This window comes from Lactuca virosa, chromosome 8 (genome assembly GCF_052849685.1).
Source record: "Lactuca virosa cultivar CGN04683 chromosome 8, Lactuca_virosa_CGN04683_v6, whole genome shotgun sequence".
Lineage (NCBI taxonomy): Eukaryota > Viridiplantae > Streptophyta > Magnoliopsida > Asterales > Asteraceae > Lactuca > Lactuca virosa.
Window position 1 is genome coordinate 24,800,834 of NC_136433.1, and position 20,817 is coordinate 24,821,650.

General features: G+C 34.1%; 1 protein-coding gene across 1 annotated transcript; it reads left to right on the top strand.

Moving 5' to 3' along the window:
* The first annotated feature begins 558 nt into the window (after positions 1-558).
* Positions 559-2,079, top strand: LOC145128265 (uncharacterized). The gene is made up of 2 exons (XM_079063068.1): positions 559-667; positions 797-2,079. The coding sequence occupies exon 2, from the start codon at positions 1,134-1,136 to the stop codon at positions 1,869-1,871; it is 738 nt and encodes a 245-aa protein (XP_078919194.1). The 5' UTR covers positions 559-667; positions 797-1,133; the 3' UTR covers positions 1,872-2,079.
* The last annotated feature ends 18,738 nt before the right edge of the window (positions 2,080-20,817 follow it).

Below are 20,817 nucleotides of genomic sequence, written 5' to 3' on the forward strand. Positions count from 1 at the left end.
TATTTTTGGGGAACTCACTAAACTTTATGCTTACGGTTTCGGGTACTTCCGGTATTATCCATTATCTTGTTTAAATCCATCCCAAAACACTTCACTAGATCAGGAGATCCACCATTGTACGTATGTCCATCATCGAAGGAAAAACTAAAGCTCAAATAACGTCATCGCCTTTACCTATAATATACTTTGGAAGAAGGAATGATGCTACTGATTGATGATGACAACGAAGACGATGATAAATAAGAATGTGATGATGATGATGATGATGATGATGAGAGGTAAGTAGCGACCTACTTTTTTAAGAAAAAAATAAAAAAATTAGGAAGGATATTATGGTATTTTTATAAATATTTAATTCTTGTTATTAAGAGAGTTAGAGTTAGAGTTAGACAAAAGAACCAACCATGTTATTTTTAAACTACATCGGCATATTTGAAGTTTTTTTTGAAAGTTGTCCTCAATATGCCATTTCTTAAAAAGCATAAGGACCGATTCTGTAATGTTGTCTATACTTTATTTTTGTTTGAGGAGCAGAAACTGACACCATTTAGTGATACATCACTTTCTTTCTTAGTGATGCCATGTGATTTTGGGTGGCATCTCTCGAAGGAAGAGTCTCACCATAAATTACCATTTTGGATTTGCCGACTTCTTCCCACTCTTTTCTGTATGATTTTCATTCTCCCTCGTTTTTTTGCATATCTTATTCTAGAGTATATAATCCAATGTTCCATTCAATCAATTTTGTAAACACACAGTCGAGTTTCTTAGGAAACCTAATTTAGATGTTTTCTAGTCATAAATGCAGGTTCAATTTTGCGGGTATAAAAGTGAAAAGATGAAGGTGCATCAGTTCAATCATGCTTGATCATCAAAGAGTGTGACATTCAGCAAAAGAGAAAGGTATCATTTCTTTCTTTCGAGTACGGTGATTATGTAAGCTAGCTAAAAACTACTTTATGGAGACAAGAGTTATTATCCCGTTCATGGGTTTGTTTCTGCTGAGACTCATCGAAGCTCTTATGCACACCAACTGTTTGTGAAAAGTCCTGTGAGGTGCATCATTGTATGTTTTGCGAAGTTCCCAGTCAGAAACCAGTTTATTCAGTTCTTGTAATGTGAGTGGAAAGAAGATGAGAGCTTCAAGCTGTGTAGGACTTGGTTTGAGCCTTGTTTTTGGGTGTCTGTTACTAGCTCTTTTCGCTGAGCTTTACTATCTGTTATGGTGGAAGAAAAGGGTAACTAACAGAGATATGATTCAAGAAAGTTACAATAGTCCAGCAAGAGAATTCTTCTACATGTTTTGTTGGAAAAAACCCTCATCTTTGACCTCCAATAGTCTAACAACAGACACCCAAGTTCATGAACCACAAGCATCATCTTCAGCTCACATATGGCTCAGAGCATTTGGTGAAGAACAAGAACATGACAACAACATCACAGTTGACTCTGAAGTCTTACACTCTGTCCCACCAAGATTCCTTTTCACAATCAATGAAGAAACAAAAGAAGATTTGGAATCAGAAGAGATGAGTAAGAGAGGATCAAGAAGAAGTTTAAGTGATGTCGTTTCAGTGGATACACCATTTTTCACCCCACTTGCTTCACCACCATACTTAACACCTCCTATAACACCTGGAGATTATTCTTATAGAGCTTTTAGTCCTCTTTTTGAGGCATCAAGTGATTCAGAGTTCAACAGGATATGGGCTTCACCACCTCCTAAGTTCAAGTTCTTGAGAGACGCTGAAGATAAACTTCAAAGAAGAAAAGAAATCGAAATTTTTCAAGACGATGATGGAGTGAAAGATGATGAAAATGGTTCTTTTATCACATTAATTGTGTCCAAAAACAAAGAGAGGGAGGATTAATCATTGCTTAAAGTACAATCACGTGTCATCTCAAAGAATCACAGTGACTTCAGGCTCTCCATAGGTACTTTATTATTATTTGTGCAAATTTTTTATATATATTTTTTGAATGAATTTTAGAGAAGTTTTAACCCATTACTTGTTTATTATTAACTTTTAATTTTAATTAAGTTCCATCTCAAAAGAAGCCTCTCTGAATTTGCTGTCAGTCACTTTACTGAAAAATGCTGCTCTACATTTGTGTTCTTGAAAAATTATTGCATGACTTTCTAATTTTTAATTTAGTGTCTTTTTAGAAGAAAAGATTCAAGTGATTCAGTTGCTTTTAACATTAAATAAAATAAAACCTGTGAAATAGTAGCATCCAGTGGTTATTCACAAGGTGGGGGACAACATTCTTGTACAGACTGCAAGTGAAGGTGGGGGTGGGGCCATGGAAAAATGGGAGTGCTTCTTTTGTTTTAACTTTTAATAATAATCTTAATGTTTACCTCTTTTTTACACTCTGATCCATTTAATTTATTTTGTTTGGTTGAAATAAATGCAATTTGGTGGTATATAAAAGTGTATTTTTATAATGATACGATGCAAGAATCTTATAGATGGATGCTGTGAAAAATTGTAACATTTGCTAATGGTTAAAGTTGTAGTCTTGGATGAAAACACCACTAACAGAAAATAGTTTACAAAAATGATATTAAGGCCACATTGAAGATATATATTCTAACATTCTCCTCCTAAATCATTTATCATAAGTTTGGCTAAGTATGAACTTTCAACGTTTTGCATTCATATAGCAAAAAGATATAGTTATATGTGTCATCATCAACATTAGACCTCATCAATTATACTATATGATATTAACACAATGATTTGACATTGCAATAAACTAAAATCACCAGTACAATAAATCATATAAATCTGTCCACAAATCTAATCACAAGTGTGCGCAAATCACAATTGTACACAATAATGAATAATATGATGGAACCACAATTATAGACAATAAAGCAATGTGCTCCGAAAATTACATAAAAACCCATTTTAATGACATGTTCTTGGAACCTTTTGGGTTGAAGAGTTTGCGTGATCGGATCCCTTAGCATATGGTGAGTGCTAATATAAGAGATGCAAAGGTTGTTTTCTTATACTTGTTTCTTTACAAATAAATACTTTGTATCAAGATACTATCCGACCCCACTTGAACTATTACTATCGAAAGACCAACAATAGTGAAATTGTCACAATATATATTCAATGGTCTTGATATGGTATTCATGATTTTGAGTCTTCTTATGAGATTGACATGTTGCATCATAAACAACATACTCGACCATCATAGTTTTTTTTTTTTTTCTTCTGGAACGGCTAACGCACGTATTCACTAATCTTAGTTCTAAATCTACTCATTTGTATACAACTGGACTTGAACCCTCAACTTTTTGGGGAGGGGCACATTTCCACCACACCTCATAGCTGAGGTTGTTTGTGAGTTGTTGATGACACCTTCATGTCATGGTCCCACTTGATAACATAAAAATATATCCCAAACTTTGACTTTTTTAGAACAACAAACACACCTAGTACTTTACTCTTAATCTGCATTTTTTGGTATTTGAATCCTAATGATGATTACTTGAGATTTAATGTGTTTGCTAAAAAATAGAATCGCATGATATTCATCCAAATTCTAAGTTATGTTCAAATGCTTATAAACTTGTTTTATGTTTTTATTTCAAATATTTAAGTTGTTAACCACCACCAAGATGACCTAGTGACTGATTACTTGCGATTTAATATATTTGGAAAAAAATGCTAGTAGCTGAAGTTGGAGATAGAAGTTATAACTTTTATTTGTAGTCGGAGATATAGCATTTAGTTGTGTTAAAATGTTTAATTAAATTATCTATAAACTTTTGAAATTTGTAAAATTATATAAAATGACACATAAATTATGAGCTTTGAAACTGAACTGTATCTCTATCATTCACTATGTAATGTTTATATATACAAGTAGAAAACTAGAAAGGAGATATTTACGGCTATACTAGAGCTAAGACTATTCTGACTATTTGACCATTTGACTTTATCAAATACACACGTTTACCACTTTGTTATTACCCCCCGGCAAGTTCAAGAGCGGGACGAACTTGTAACTTGGAACGAAGATACATAACTCGGTCTTTTCCCAGCGGTTTGGTGAATATGTCTGCAAATTGATCCACAGAGGAGACATGACAAATTTTTTAGTTGACCAGCCTCCACCTGTTCTCGAATAAAATGGAAGTCCAAGGCAATGTGTTTGGAACGGGTACTAATAACAGGATTTTTAGTCAGGAAAATAGCTCCGACATTGTCACACAACAATAATGGTGGGATGTTGATTTGAGCTTGAAGGTCAGATATCAACTGCTTTAACCATAACAACTCAGCTGTGATGTAAGCAAGAGATCTATATTCAGCTTCAGTGCTGGATCGAGTAACAACTTTTTGTTTCCTTGATGTCCAACTAATGAGATTTGGACCATGAAAAATGGCAAATCCATACTGAGAACGGCTGTCATCTAGATCTGAATTCCAACCAGAGTCAGAGAAGGCATGTAGACCTTTAGCATTGGTTGGTTTGAAATGTAGACAATGATCGAGAGTGTCATTTAGATAACGCAAGATTCGTTTAACAGCCTGCCAATGGTGATTTGTTGGAGAATGCATAAACTGGCACACACGGTTAACAGAATAAGCAATGTCTGGGCGTGTAATGGTAGCATACTGAAGAGAGCCCACAACTTGGCGATATAGAATAGGGTCAGCAAAAAGATCTCCATTCTTTTATAGACGATTGTATGGATCTGCTGGAGTAGACACGAGAGATGCTTCAGACATGTTGCTTCTATGTAGAACATCCCTTATGTAGGCCTTTTGAGATATTGTAATTCCGGACTTGTGTCGAGTGATTTGAAGACCAAGGAAATAATGCAAATCGCCAAGATCTTTTAGTGAAAACATGCGATTGAGGTTGGTGATGAACTGATGCATGTGGATGTCATTTGTTCCTGTCACTATCAAATCATCTACATAGACAAGAACGTAAATAGTAGATGATGAAGAAATATGAACAAAAAGGGACGTGTCTGACTGACATGCTCGAAAGCCATGAGTAATCAGATAATGCTTGAGTTTGGTAAACCAAGCTCGTAGAGCTTGCTTAAGACCGTATAATGCCTTGTTTAACCGACATACATGCTGAGGTTTTGATTTGTCTTCAAAGCCTTTAGGCTGTGTCATGTAGACCGTCTCCGATAAGTCACCATTTAAAAACACATTATTTATGTCAAGTTGTCGAATACGCCAACCTTGTGAGAGAGCAATGGAGAGAACTAAACGTATTGTTGTTGGTTTAATAACAGGATTGAACGTGTCAAAATAGTCTACTCCGGCCTCTTGACTAAATCCTTTTGCGACCAAGTGTGCCTTGTGTCGGTCAATAGTGCCATCAGTTTGTAGAGATTTGAGATCACAATGTGAGCCCTTTTTCAACAATGACTCTATTCCGGCGTTCAATAGCACAATTCTGTTGTTGTGTATAAGGACAAGAAATTCTATGAAGAATTCCATGGTTTTTAAGAAAGGTCGAAACATTTCTGTATTCACCACCCCAATCAGTTTGTAGAGATTTGAGATCACAAGAAAATTGTGTTTTAATCATGGTTCTGAATTGCAAGAAGGTAGAGAATACTTGTGATTTATGAGTTAAAAAATAAACCCATATGAACTTAGTGCAATCATCCATGAACAGAACAAAATATCTATGACCATTTAAAGAAAAAACTGGGGAAGGGCACCAAACATCAGAATATATTAATTCAAAAGGTTTTGTAGAATTAACATGAGATATGGGGAGATGAAATCTATGACTTTTTCCAAGTTGACACAAATCACAAACACTTGGAAATTTATTTGATGAGACTGGAAGATTAAATGAAGATACTAAACGCCGAAGAAGAGGTTCATGTGGATGAGCAAGCCGCCTATGCCATCCATGGAGGGAGGTGTGAATACCAGAGAAGGTTGTGTGAGAAGTGTTGGGGTGAGGCAACTGATACAAGCCTTGACTTTTATCCCCCTTGATGATTGTTTTTCCCTGCAATGTCTTAACAGTACAATGATTACGCCAAAATTCCATGTACACATCATTATCATCTGTTAATTTAGACACACTGAGTAGATTTTTAGTGAGTTCAGGAACAACAAGCACATTTGACAATTTTAAATTAGGCAAAGAAGTTGAGCCAACATGAGAAATAAACAGATGGTTACCATTTCCTACTTGAAGTTTATCATCTCCTTGGTAGTTGTCTGCAATATTAAGTTTGGAAACATCAGGAGTGACATGATCTGTGGCTCCGGTATCAAAGTACCATGTTGGGTCCATGGCTGTAGCAGATGGGCTGTGTTGAGCTACATGAACCTGTCTTTGATTGTTTCGTGGATTAGGCCTACTTGAGGGAAAATCAGTCTGGTTTGTCCTTTGCCAGCAGTCAATAGCTTCGTGCCCTGTTTTGTTACACAGTTGACAGACTGGACGACGGCGTCGTGAGTCTGAGTTGCGGGATGACTGAGATGAGTTTGAGCCTGTGATGTGTTGTGGGAAGCTGAGCGTTTTACTGTGAGAGCAGCAGCAGTAGAGGATTGTGGTACAGAGGCAACACGAAGATGTTATTGTTCGAGTCTTGCTTCTTCCTGGAGTAATAACCCTGTAAGGTCATCAACAGTGAGAGCTTCCGACTTCATCATAAACGATGTAGTGAATGGACCGTAAGAGGAGTCAAGTCCACCAAGAATGTAGTTAATCAGGTCCTCATCGGTAACTGGATAAAGATTCTCAGCTAAGGAATCAACAATCGAACGTTTTCGCTCAATATATTCGATTATTGACATAGACCCTTTATTAAGGGACTGGAGTTAAGACCTGAGTTGCATACGAGAAGCCCTAGTTTGGGCTTGAAAAGTTTTCCCAATGATTTGCCACACTGTGAAAGATGAAGTTGCGCGAGCAACGAGAGCAAGAGCTGTTTCTGACAAGGTGGATTTTAGCCACAAAAGAACAAACCGATCACGCCTTTTCCATGTGGCGTATTCAGGATTTGGTGTAGTTGTGGCAGGAATGGCAGCAACCGCAGGTGAGGTAGCAGTGGCTGGAACTGCTTCAATCGCAGGTACAGTGAGAATTTCCGGTGGTGGCTGAGGATTCAAGACGAATTCCTCCAACTCAAAAGCTTCAAGTGCCGAAACAATGGTGGTGCGCCAGAGTGGATAGTTGGTTCGATCAAGTTTGATAGTGATTGTAGGGATCTGAAAATTTAGGTTAGTGGCGGTGGTAGTGGCTAAATTGAGAAGATTAGGGCTTCCAGAAGCCATCAAAGAAGACAAAAGGAAGAAGAATCTGTGGGGTTTTTAGAGTAATCAGAGCTCCGATACCATATGAGCTTTGAAACTGAACTGTATCTCTATCATTCACTATGTAATGTTTATATATACAAGTAGAAAACTAGAAAGGAGATATTTACGGCTATACTAGAGCTAAGACTATTCTGACTATTTGACCATTTGACTTTATCAAATACACACGTTTACCACTTTGTTATTATAAATAAAAAGAATACATGATTTTTAGAGGCAACATAGTAATTTTGTCACAATAAGATTCAATATATTTTTTTAAAATATTACTTGAAATTATTCGTGAGTTACAGTTTTTTATATAAAATAATAATTATAAAGAGCATTTTATTTAATTGAATATTTTCTTTAAGGATAAAAATTCAACCTCTTAATAACTTTAAATAAAATCTTATGGTAACTCACTCTTCAAGAAAAATGTATTAAAATTGTTACTGTGATAATAGATTTTTAAGAGATATTGATTATGAACTCAATGGCCAGAAAAACAAAATTGGGTCTCACATTATAATCATGTTTTCCGGAAATATCATCATGACTATGACTATGATCTTGAGAAAATGTCATTTTTGAAATTTGATTTCAGGTGCTTCGAAAATCAAAATTTGTGAAGTTGACACATAATTTCCAAACAAGGTTCGAAAATGAGGCTTTGAAATTCAGTTTTTTGGTGTAAATCAACCTCAAAATTACTTTTATCATAATTTTTGAACTCGTTTCTAACTTTTTGAACTAGCTTATATTTCTAAGAATATGTTCTTTGATATAAACTTATTTTGAAAATAACTTTTTGTGGTAATTTCATATTTTAATTATTATTTTCAAAGTATTTTTATGTGAAAATGTGGTTTGAAAATTTTGAAGATATCCAAAATTTTCGAAAATATTTCTGTTTCTAGTCTATTTAAATTACATTTTAGTTTATGTAAGGTTACGTTTTCGGTCTATTTAAGGGAAGATTTTATGTGATTTAGTACATTTACAGTCTATGTAAATGGTCATACAAACCTTCTTAGTGAGATGTGTGTAACGCCCTCTTTACAGGCATAAACTATTTAATTTAATTTGGATGGTTCAAGTTAAGATTTAGGAATTGTAGATTGTTGTGCCGAGACCAGGCCTAAGTCACGTTGTGATGGGTGCACCGAGACCAGGCCTAAGTCACGTTGCCAGGGCCCAAAACCCCAGATCTCGGATTTTGAGCCTTATAAATAGAATGTTATGTCTAGAGTTTGTTCAACCCTCTGGCCCCATCACTCTCAGAGCATTTCCACCAAACCCTAGCCTCATTTTGTGTTGCTTGAGCTTATCTTGGTTGTTCTTACACTTTGAAAGAGAATTTTGTGCTCTTGGTGAAGCAAGATGTCAAGAAGCAAGTTAGTCTCACCCTTCTGAACACCTTATGGACCTATGTAAGTATTCAAGCTTTGAGCTTTATGAGTCATTATTTCTATATCTAAGGTTTTATGCTTATATTAGTGATTTATTTGATGTTGAGTTGTTGTTTGAAGAGCTCCAACCCTAAAGATTGAGTTTTATGTATTTGAACCCATTATGCTTTTAAGATGAGAGTTCTATATTAAAAGTTGGTCCATACATGAAGATACGAGCTTTTTGGTCCCATTCTTGACCTAGACTTGGATTGATAGTGTTATGGGCATGCAACTGGATAAAGTCAGAAACTTTATCCATTAAGACCATATTTTAATAAGTTATGGAGGTTTAGAGCTTAAGTCTTAAAGGATTAAGACTTGGTTTAAATGTTGTCTGATCTGTGAGGCTTGCGTCGTGAACCTAGTGTGTGTAGCGCTGCGACTTTCGAGCAAATTGCGACTATTTTATTGCATAACAGTTAGCGATGTGACCCTTTCTTGGTCGCGGCGAGAGGACGTGGCAAGTTGACTTTTGGTTAACAATGTCTAGATTAGGTCTTGGAGGGGAAAATGGTCTTTTGCTCCTAGACTAGCTATTATTAGACCAAGACTTGCTAAGGAAGTGTGAATTATATGATTACCTTAATTATTAAATTAGGGTTAATAGTTTTAGGGAAGACTTGATACCTCTAGCCTGTGTTGTGGATTTTCATCTTGTCTTCAGATCAGGTGAGTTCTCATGAACTTACTTATTATATAGACTATGTGTTTTATGTATGATAACTAGAGATAGACCTCTTGTAGGGAATCTATTTGAATCATATGGATGTATGACAATGATAGTCCTCTTGGAAGGAAGTGGTCAATATTAGGCCAACTAGAGATAGACCTCTCAGATGGAATCTAGTGGACTGGGGTTAGTTATGTTAGCATGTTATCATATGTGTTCAGTTATATGTAATTACTTTTTGATGCTTATGTGTATGATGAGAAATGCATATGATCTGTATAATTGGTGAGTATTATGATTACTCATTAAGCCTTAGGCTTACAATTGCTATTTTATGTGTAGTAGCATATCCTTTAGGTACGAAGGGAAATGAGTTGGCTTGATTGGGATATATGGACATTCTCGGGGGCATGACATCCATTTATGTTTATCTTTTGTGCTTTAGTTTCAAAACAAGAACTTAGCTTCCACGTGTGACAATGTTTTTGTGATACTATGTTTTATGTTGTTATTGATGGAACCCCTGTTTTTGGAAATGTTATACTCTGATTTTGAAAATTTTTAAAGTGGATTTTCAAGATGTTACAATGTGTTGGTATGTATATGTAATAGTTTTTTTTCCCCGAATGAGAGATTATCAAAACAATAGAACCATAAACTTTGTAACTTGTTGAAAGCTATTCGATCGAGGGTTTTTTAGGGATGTGAACCTCAAGAAAGAAAAACTTTCTTGGGTCAAATGGGAGGCGGTTCTTTCTTTTAGAGCGAATGTGAAGTTTGTATAGGCATCGTAATAGAGTTTAATGATATGCTTTTACAAAAAGTGTCGACGAGAGTCTTTTAATAATCCACAAGCATTATGGGCGTTGATTAAAGCTATCCATGGATATATTGGTGATCTAGGTTTGAATAGAGAACACATAAAGAATAACGGTGTTTGGGTGAAGATTATTAGTTCTGTAAATAACATCTATGATAAAGGCATCATCACTCACACAACGTTAAAAAAATAGGAGCTGATACAAATATATATTTTTAAAAGGAAGCATGGTTAGGAAATATATTGTTAATAAATATGTTACCTAGACTATTTAGTCTTAAATTCGAAAAAGATTGCAACATAAATGAATGATGGTTTAATAGGAATTGGACTTTGAAATGGGGGAAAATGATCAGTTCTTGACTCTAGTAACTCTCTTGGATTCAGTTGAGCTCTGTTCGTGGATGGACACTTGGATTTGGGACTTAGGAGACATATATAAATTTACGGTTCGTTCCATGATACTTGATATTGATAATTTCATATTTGTTGACTATACATTTCTACTAGGTGGCTTAAGTTTGTCCTGAAGAAAATTTATTTTCTTATGTGAAGTTTTTTTTTGAATTAGATTCCAAGGCAAACTTGGTTAATAGATGGACTTCCTTCGATTCCTTTCACGGGTTGTAACAATTTTTAAGAGGATGTTGATCATGCGTTACTTTCATGTGAGTGGCGAAGTAGCTGTCAGATGGTATGTCTTCTATTCAGGTTCGAGAAGTATTTGTGTGGGTGGATAGCTTGTCGGAAAGTACCAAGAGAAAATCGGCATTAGAGACAACTTTGATGATTACATTGTGGAACATTTGGAAGTACTAGAACACTTTGGTTTTCGGATCTTGCAAAATTAGAAAGAATTCTATTTTTGATAATATAGTTTCTCTTTCCTTCAATTGGTTTGTTCATAGAAATTGAAAAGTGAAAGTTTATCGGGTCACTTGGATTCAAAACCCAATTTTGATGATGCCTCTCTAACATTTTTTTAGCTCCTTACTTATTTATACAATTAAACTGTTAAAAGAAAAGATGACCCTATGAGTAAATTTGGGCACTAGTTATTTTGGTATGATCTTTCAAAAAAAAATCTTGATTCAGTTTTACAACCGTGATCTTGCAAAGCATAAAACATTCATAGGTAAAATCCCGATCTTACAGGCCTTGTCATAAATAGATGGAAAATAGACTATAAACCAAGTATATTATGGTTTATTAGTTTCAACAAATTTTGTAAAATCTTTGCTTACAATACTTTGGTTTTGTTTGTTATTATCAAAGGTTAACAATAAAAGCATGCAACATTTTTTATGTTGTGATTGGAAAAGTCTTCTATTTAATACCATAATAGAATTACAATAGGAGAAATAACTCTCACAATTAATTATTAAAAAAAATACAACCATCTTTCTAGCACTCACTCTAAATGTTTCTCTTTAACTTTATGTGTTTTGGGATGAAATGTTTCTCTTTAACTTTATGTGTTTTGGGATGCATTACAAGTGATACTACAACATTACAACATGAATGGATTACAATTGATGGTAGACATGCTTTTATAGCCCTACTAACCACGAATGTTACATTCGTCATTTAATGTCTAACCATAGTGGGGTGGGGTGGGGGTAGAGTTTGTCATATTACTCACAACAATATAATGTAAAAAGATATATTTTTTTTTCTTAATTAAAAAGTTGTATTCTTTTATTTTTACGATGCATGACATTTAATTGTTATCAAATGTGTAAGTTGCAAAAATATTATTTTACCATTTTATGTAGGGTAAATAACATAAAAGTCATTAACTTTACATCAAAATTCTAATTTGACACTGTGTTTTTTAACCGGTTGTCTGCTGACGTGATATAATGACGTGTGAGTTCTGATGATGTCACATGTTAACATGGCATGATGACGTGTCAAAATTGAAAAAAAAATGTTATAAAAAAAATACTAAATTTTCACTTTTTTTTTTCAATTTTGACACTCATTTTTTTTGTTCCAAATTGATCATCATTTTTCCAATTTTGTTCGGTTTTGATGACGTAACACTCTATTTTTTTGTTCCAAATTGGACATCATTTTTTATTTTATTTGAAACCATATAAATATTTTATTTTATATTTGAAACCGTATATATATATATATATATATATATATATATATATATATATATATATATATTCATTTCAAAACCATATTTTGTATAAGTACAAAGTTTTTACATTCAAACAATAATGTTATGTATAAATATGAATTAATTATATTATAACCGTTTTTCATGCACCATTGTAATGTTAAATGAAGAAGAAGTATATATGCAAGAACCAAAAATCACGAATATTACAATGAATTTTCCTTTGGTAATTAAAGCGAACACCTGACCCTCGTGTTTCTGAGATCAAAATAGTTTATCTGATTATGCACTCCACACCTCCAAACTCATTTTAAAATTAATATGGTTACAATATAACTAATACATATTTATACAAAACATTATGGTTTGAATGTAAAAAAACCTTGTGTTATACAAACATGTGGTTTTTTAAACGAAAAAAAATTATTTATACGGTTCCAAATGTAAAAAAAATATATGATTTCAAATGGAAATTGGCCAACATTGAACAAAATTGGAAAAAATAATATTCAATTTGGAAAAAAAAATGCAGTGTGAAAATTGAAAAAAAGTGAAAACTTAGTGTCTTTTGTGAAAAAAATTTCAATTTTGACACATTAGCATGTCACGTAATCAAAACTAACAGATCATCGTGCCACATCAGCAGACAACCAGTTTGACCCGTCAAGTGATCAGAATTGTAACAAATTAGAAAACACAGTGTTAAATTTGAGACAAAAAAACACAGTGTCAAATTAGAATATTTGTGTAAACTTAGCGACTTTTGTGCTATTTTCCCTTGTATGTAACGTGTGACTTTAATTGTTATCAAATGTGTAAGTTGCAAACATGAACAACCCAATGAGTATAACAAATCACTTAATAACGATGTGTTACTAAATAACTTATGTATAATTTTTATCTTTGTACGGTGGGGAAACTTAAGTTGATGGTTACGATATGCTCTCTAGTTTATTAAGGTGGGAAAGGAAGGGAAGCTAAAGAAATAAGTGGAAATGTGTTGTTGAACTTTTATTAAGGAAGGAAAATGAATGAATGTGAGGGAAAGGGAAGGAAAAAAGCTACAAAACCATTCATCGATTGGGCGGATTAGAAGATAATGAGAAAGAAATATTCATAAATTACCCTTTTGCCCCAACAACATGTCTTTTCTTTCTAACTATGGGAATAAATGTAAAAGTGTCGATCCTTTCAAAAAACATGTTTTTTATTTTAATGTGTCTAGATGTTAAAATCATGTTTCAGACCTTTAAATCGCTCAAGTTCACTCCCTTCCATCTATGGTTTCTTGTTCATATTTGGCGAGTCTCCGGTCGTCAACCCCTACATACATCAACAATCTCCCACGGAAATCATGTTTACACCCTCAAACTGTGAAAAACCCCTCTTATTAATCCAAAAGAATCAAATTCATTCCATTTCAAAACCATATTCAACATGTAAAATCTCACCACATCTAAATTGCTAAACAGTTGTTGTACAAAGATAAATACTTCAACGTCGTCGGAAAAAAACAAACTAGTTTCTAGAAAGTATTTTAAAGAAATGACACTTTATAGATGGCTTAAGAGTTCCCATTGAAATTATTAATTTGGGCATATTGTGGGAATCTTTTGATAAAGCTCAAGAAGCATATGTGGTTGTACCATCCATTAAATCTTCGAGCTTTGAGTTGAAAGTTGCTAATTTATGTAGAGGGTCGGGTTGGCTCTATTTGCTGTAGTTCGATCCCTCTTTCTTTCTCATTGTCTTTCTACGGACTCCTCTGCCGGCGACGATGACGACTCTTTCTTCTTCTACAACGGAACCGCTTTTTTCTGACACTTCATCTCTATTCTTTTTTGACGAGCAGCCCCTGTTGTCGTCTTATTATGTTTTTATTTTTTGTTCTTTTTTTTATTTTTTCAGTTTAATCATCTCCTCCCGATCAAACTACTAGAAGATGTTAGTGATTAGGGTTAGACTAATACCTATTAAGGTTTAGGTTAGACCAATAACCCATTTTGTATGGGAAATTAAGTAATCTGACCACAATTCAATAGCGTTGAAAACAATAACACAAAAAATTTGTTTTTTAGCAAAAATAATCATTTGGCCCAAAATGAGTATTTGTTAGGGTGCAAAGTCACTCTTGGATGTCATGTGTGAGTACTCATTTGTATGTGTGTAATGAGTTGTCTTTCCTTTATAAGAAAGTGAGTGACACTCATTTTAAGTAAGGAACATTTATGAGAGATTAGTTTAGAGAGAGAATTATTACAAACCCATTTGTACTCTTTCTATGAACTAATGAGAGCTAAACTCATATTTATTTACTCTTGTGTTCTTCATGTTCTTGATCGTTGTATAATTCACTATATCATTTCATATTCCGCATTTGTCATCATAATCAACACCACTACATTTGGTATCAGAGCGGGTGTTCTTGATTTGATCATGAATTGATCCATGATGACATTTTTGATTTGGTGATTCTTCATGACTTTTTGATCTTCGTGTTAAGAGAGTGTTTTGTGTTCTAGAAATCGAATTTTTCCTTGATTTGATCCATAATTCGATTTTCTCTCTCTAGAATACTTGTTTGTGTCACTTTCTCTCTCTAGAAAATTTTCAAGGTTTTGTGATCATGGTGTATTTGGATTATGTTTATTGGGTTGTGATCATTGAAGATGTAAAATACAAAGTCAACAAAAAACAATTATATGGATTATTGTTGAAAGGTGGATTGATTACATGGAATACTTTGGTTTCTTATGAAGGTTTGAAAGATGATCATGGAAGATTAATGTTTCAACGACTTAGGCAGATTGAATGTTTAATCAAAATCACCTTGTCCATGTTAACACGAAGTGGAAATAAAAAGGAAGGAGAAGAAAGAGATTTGTTTAATAAGAAATACATTTCTCTAATTGAAAACCCAAGTTATCTTCATGCTCTTAAGTTTGTTGAAGTTCAAGACTATGGAGTTCAATGTGATGTTCTTGAAGCTCTTGAAGTTCATGACAAGAAGATTCAAGTTGATTCTCATGAAGATGAAAAAGTTTTTTGCTCGATTGGAGTTCAAACCGATGATATTTTGTGTTCTTGTGATTCGTTTGAAGGAATGATTCCTTATCGAAAGCTGTCAATCCAAGAAATTCACAAATATCAAACTCCAAAAGATTTGATTCAAACTTGAAAAGTTGAAGTTGTCAAGAATAAAGTTGTTCTTGAACTCAAATCTTCAAGATGCAAAAAGATAAGAAGGAAAAAGAAAAAGAAGATCAAATGAAAGAACAAGTGAGTTTATTCACAAAAATCGTCAAATGTTGTTGTGAAGCCGAAATCCATGAAGCAAATTTGGGTTCCAAAGTAACAATATCCAAATGTTGCAATAAATTTGAATTCAAAACCCAAAAGTGTTGATGGTTCTTATGAAGATGGTGTTAGATCGTTGAAGAACGAGTTGTACAACACGCATCATGGGTGGTACAATGTTCAAATTGGAGATTTTCTCGTTCCAACAAAAGAACCAAGATCTTCAAATTTTGATTCGTTCTTTGTAAATGGAACTCGGATTGGCAAAAAGGTATCTCAAATTCTCAAATGGATTCCAAAACGTCCATGATTTTGATTCGTGTTTTCTGTTTTTCATTTTTGATCGCTTTGTCTCATTGGATCAAATCCGTTTCTACCCCATTAATTGATCCAATTATTTTGTTTATATCAAAATCCCAAAAATCAAAATCAAATTCAATTTTTTTTTCACTGTTCATTCGAATGTTACTGTTTGTCCTACTCATTTGAGCCTAAAATTTAATCCATTCAATTTGAACCCAAATTCGACATGTTATTGTTCTTGTTTAATCAGTGCCCAATCTCTTTTGCAATCCATTATAGTTCATAACTCATATCTTATCCTCGTATCCGATTCAAAACATCTCCTCATTGAGTTCATACTTCCTTAGTAGTTTTGTTTGTATATCTAATCGATTTCGATGAATAAGTGAAAACTGGTTTAAGAATGATGATTTTAGTGCGTGTCGATGAACCATTTCGATGGTCAAAGCTAAAAGTCAAAATTAGAGATAGGAGTCAAAATCGGTTTTGATTGGTATTGATTGTTGAGTCTTGAATCGAACTGGTTTTGGGCAATTTAGAGTCGAATTGGTGTTTTGAGTTTTTTTTATTCAAATGACTTGAGATCAATAGTTGAATTCGACCGATACGATTTGCAGTTGGAATCGAAATTGATTTCGATGGTGATAATCGAATGATAGTTCGATTGATGTTCTTCTTTCGATTGGTTTGATTGTGTACTGTGAATGCTTTGGAAGTTGAATAGATGAAGAACAGTTGCAATGGTTGTTGAAAATTGGTATTTGATCTGAAACGTTTGGAAAAATATTGGTTTGGTGTTTGTCGACTATTGAAATAGAAAGTTTAAGAAATCGAAACTTGATTCATTTGGAAACGAAATTTGGAGTTCGACATTGAAGAATGGGGATTTGAAAGTTGATTCTCGCATATGGGAAGAGGATAACTTAGGTATTCGCAATCGAGATAAAGAATTTGATTTGAGTTGACTCTTCGGAGTCAAACTGTGTTTAATGAGAGTCGATGTCTTGGAATCGAATTAGATTTGGGAAAAGGGTTGATATTGGAAAATCGTAAGGTTTGGAATTGAATTCGAAGGGTTGATGATTTGAATTCGAAGGGTTGAGTTGATGTCGATTTTGGAGTCGATGTTCGAAGACTAGGTATGTCGACATCATGACGGGATGCATATGATCAGGTAGATTTTGATTTCGAAATAGGAGTAATGAAAGGGAAATCGACATCGCTGGGTCGATTTTGGTTGATGGCTGTAATCTGATTTCGAAGGTCATAAGCATCGTGTTCAAAGATTGTTACCGAGTATTGAAATCGAAGGGTTGATTAACTAAAAGCGAAGTCTGTGATTTGTGATATCGACTGGGAAGGAATAAATTTCGAAGTCGATGGACGATGGGTTCGTTTTTGAACGGTTGCCTAGATTCGTTGTCGAGGACTTGTACATGGTTCGTTAGCGAAGGTTTGGAGTTGAGTCTTGGGCTCGAACAAGTATCGATAATGGGTCAAACAATTTCGACGGTATTGCTATGGCATTTCGATTTTGACTTTGATATGGTCAAACCTTCCCATTCGCTTTGTGGGTAACGGAGCGAAGAAGAAAAGAAATATTTTCGAATTACACCCTTGATCTTTAATACGAAATGGCAGAAAAGGTCCAACTTCAAAATGGTGTCAAAATCTTATGTATGAAGATGTTTCACAATGAGTCCCTGCAGTTTCAAAATGTTGGCAGAATTTACCCAACTTCGAAATTGGGATAAAAATTCTGAAACTTGGAGAAATTTACATTTTAGGCCCCTACAGTTAATTGGAATTAACACTTTATGACCAATTTCGCAAATGGGGTAAAGTTTCGCATCTGAGACTGTTTTTGGAGCAACGAGTCCCTACAGAATTCTAATATTGGCAGTTTTTACCCGGATTTTGGAAATTCTTGCAACTCTCACCAAAAAGTCGAAAATTTTCACAAAAATTGGAAAATTTTCAAGACTTTTTCGTGATTGTTTTTTCATGCAAGTTTTTCGCGGAATGTTTTTTGGCACACATCAAGGGGGAGTTTTGTGAAGATTATTCATCGGGCGCTTCTCACCCTTAGTGGGTTTTATAATCAATTTGTTGATTATAAAAAGGGGGAGAATGAAGAGTGGGTATTCGAAGCTTCTCGGGCTTCTCGGGTATTCATTTGCGGATTTGAAGACCGATATTACTTCGAGGGGGAGTTAGTCTTGATCGTGCGAGCTCGTTGGATATTGAAGCCGGGACATCCAGTCTTAACTTTGAGGGGGGGGAGGGATGTTAGGGTGCAAAGTTACTCTTGGATGTCATGTGTGCTTACTCCTTTGTATGTGTGTAATGAGTTGTCTTTTCTTTATAAGGAAGTGGGTGACACTCATTTTAAGTAAGGAACATTAATAAGAGATTAGTTTAGAGAGAGAATTATTGTAAACTCATTTATACTTTTTCTATGAACTAATGACAGCTAAACCCATATTTATTTACTCTTGTGTTCTTCATGTTCTTGATTGTTGTATGATTCACTAAATCATTTCATATTCCGTATTTGTCATCATAATCAACACCACTACAGTATTCCAGACCAAGAAAGAGCATTTTCTTTGATAAAAAAAATACATTTCAGAATGACATTCCGGATTTCGGACAAAAATTTGGGATTTCGAAGAAAACAAAACTCTAGAATTTTAAAAAGTCGGAAATCCGATGAACAATTTCATAATATATAGAGAAAAAACTATTTTTTTTACTTAAATCTAACAAAAAATTAAACAAACATAGTAAATGTGAATTATACGAGGTTTAAAACCGCGCGTTGCAGCGGGAGTTTAAATAAAAAATTGTGATATGACATTTGGGTTATGTTATAATATGTGGCAAAACAATGCAATAATTAGATGTATTTTTCAAAGCAAAATGTTGTAGGAAGAAATGGAAGTAGGATGCTATTACAACATTGTACCATCAACTTTTATTTATTAAGGCATTGTACTTAGAAAAATCTACCCAATTATAGCATACACTATACAAGATTGAAACCCAATTAACATAAACGATAAGTAGAAAACAGTCCCATGACCACATTGTCCTAGAATGGAACATAATTGTAAGCAAATCATGATAAAAGATTTAAACTCAATTGGCATCTAGTAGAATTATTTCATTCTTCGTTCTCGCTCCAAGAGAAATTTGTCATTATTCTTTCATGAGTTAAGCAACATCTTGCCCATTCATTACAACAACATTCTATACCATTGGTCCATACTTTTCAACAAAGGAAAATTATATTTACAAAATAAAAGAAACTATCAGTCATATCGAATAGTAAAATAATGTGGCTAGAAAGTGAAAACCAGAAAAGTCAAAAGTCAAAAATTAAAAATTAAAAAACATATGACTGCGTTATCAAAAAAAATATATAAAGCAACATTTACCTTTGATTAGAGTTCAAGTAGACCAACTTCGAGCTTAAACCAAAAAAAACTAAAGAAACATAGCATAATTGTAACGCATGCAAATTCGTGCTAGACAATTAAGCGATAAGATGAATTTTTGATAGAAAATTATTTAGGATAAATAATCTTAACCAAAGTTATATTATATGTGGCAAAGATTTTGTACATATAAAGAACGCCCAAATTTGACTATTTGAGAAGAATTTATGATTTTTCTAAGTTTCAACACAACAGTGTGTAACACTGGTATCGAGTTTCAAATCGGTTGATTGTTAGCTGAAACAATCTAAACGAGAATCGAAGATCTCGTTAATAGGAACCTGACAATATAAAGATAGTCGAGGACGAACATCAGACGAGAGAGTTATGAAATTTTAACGGACTTTAAAAGTTTAAGCTTGTTAAAAATATAACTTTAACAGTTGTAGATCTCGTCGATAGCTATGTGTGAATATAAAACTCGTCGAAAACGGAACTCATATGAAAAAGATATGAATTTTCTAAGAAATCAGAAATTTTCGCGTGCACAAACAAGAGGCACGACGCGCATCTGACATCCCACCCAAATTGCGACACGTGTTACCACTTAGGAATTGCCACGTCACCCGGTCTGACCAAATGCACGACATGCAAATAAATTTTTTGCCCTATAATATGCTCCTCAGATCTCACCCCTACAACCTCTATCTCTCAGTTCTCCATCATGTAGCCCATTTTCCTTAAGTTTTCTAGCATCCTACCTAAAGTACCCGACTAGTAGTAGCTATCTAGTATAAGCTCCCGGGTCAGAGTTTTGCTCGCATAGTTCCCGGTTTTCATCAAATTACTCGGTAAGTTAAGCTACACTCTTTCTCTTTCAGTGTAACCTATGATTATTGTCATAGTCGTTATTATGAACCTATAATCAAGATTTATAAGTGATTCCAAGTCATTATAATAATTGATCTACTTACGGGGGTGATGTCTAGGTTGGATTTAGTGAGGTGTTTAAAGTGAGATTTCCAAACAGTATACTCTGTATACCAAACGGACCCTACCTCCGATATAATCTTACTTTGTTGTTCCTTACTTTATAGATCTTGATGTAGACATTGGGATTAGTGAGGAATCTAGACTATCATTAGTCTCCAGGAATATGAGACTAAGACCTAGTAATATGGATCTAGGTCACGTCACAGGAGAAACTGAAATACCAAGGCGAAATTCTGCTCAAATCCGAGGCATCCACTTTTATCAAGTGAGTGCATGGTTACCTTCAGCTTCCACATAGATATCAAGTATTTAATTTTCCTAGATGCCCTATGTGTATTTTATATGTGTTATAATTTTGCTAAATGAGATAATGATTTTAGCTCGTAGTAACTTATATAT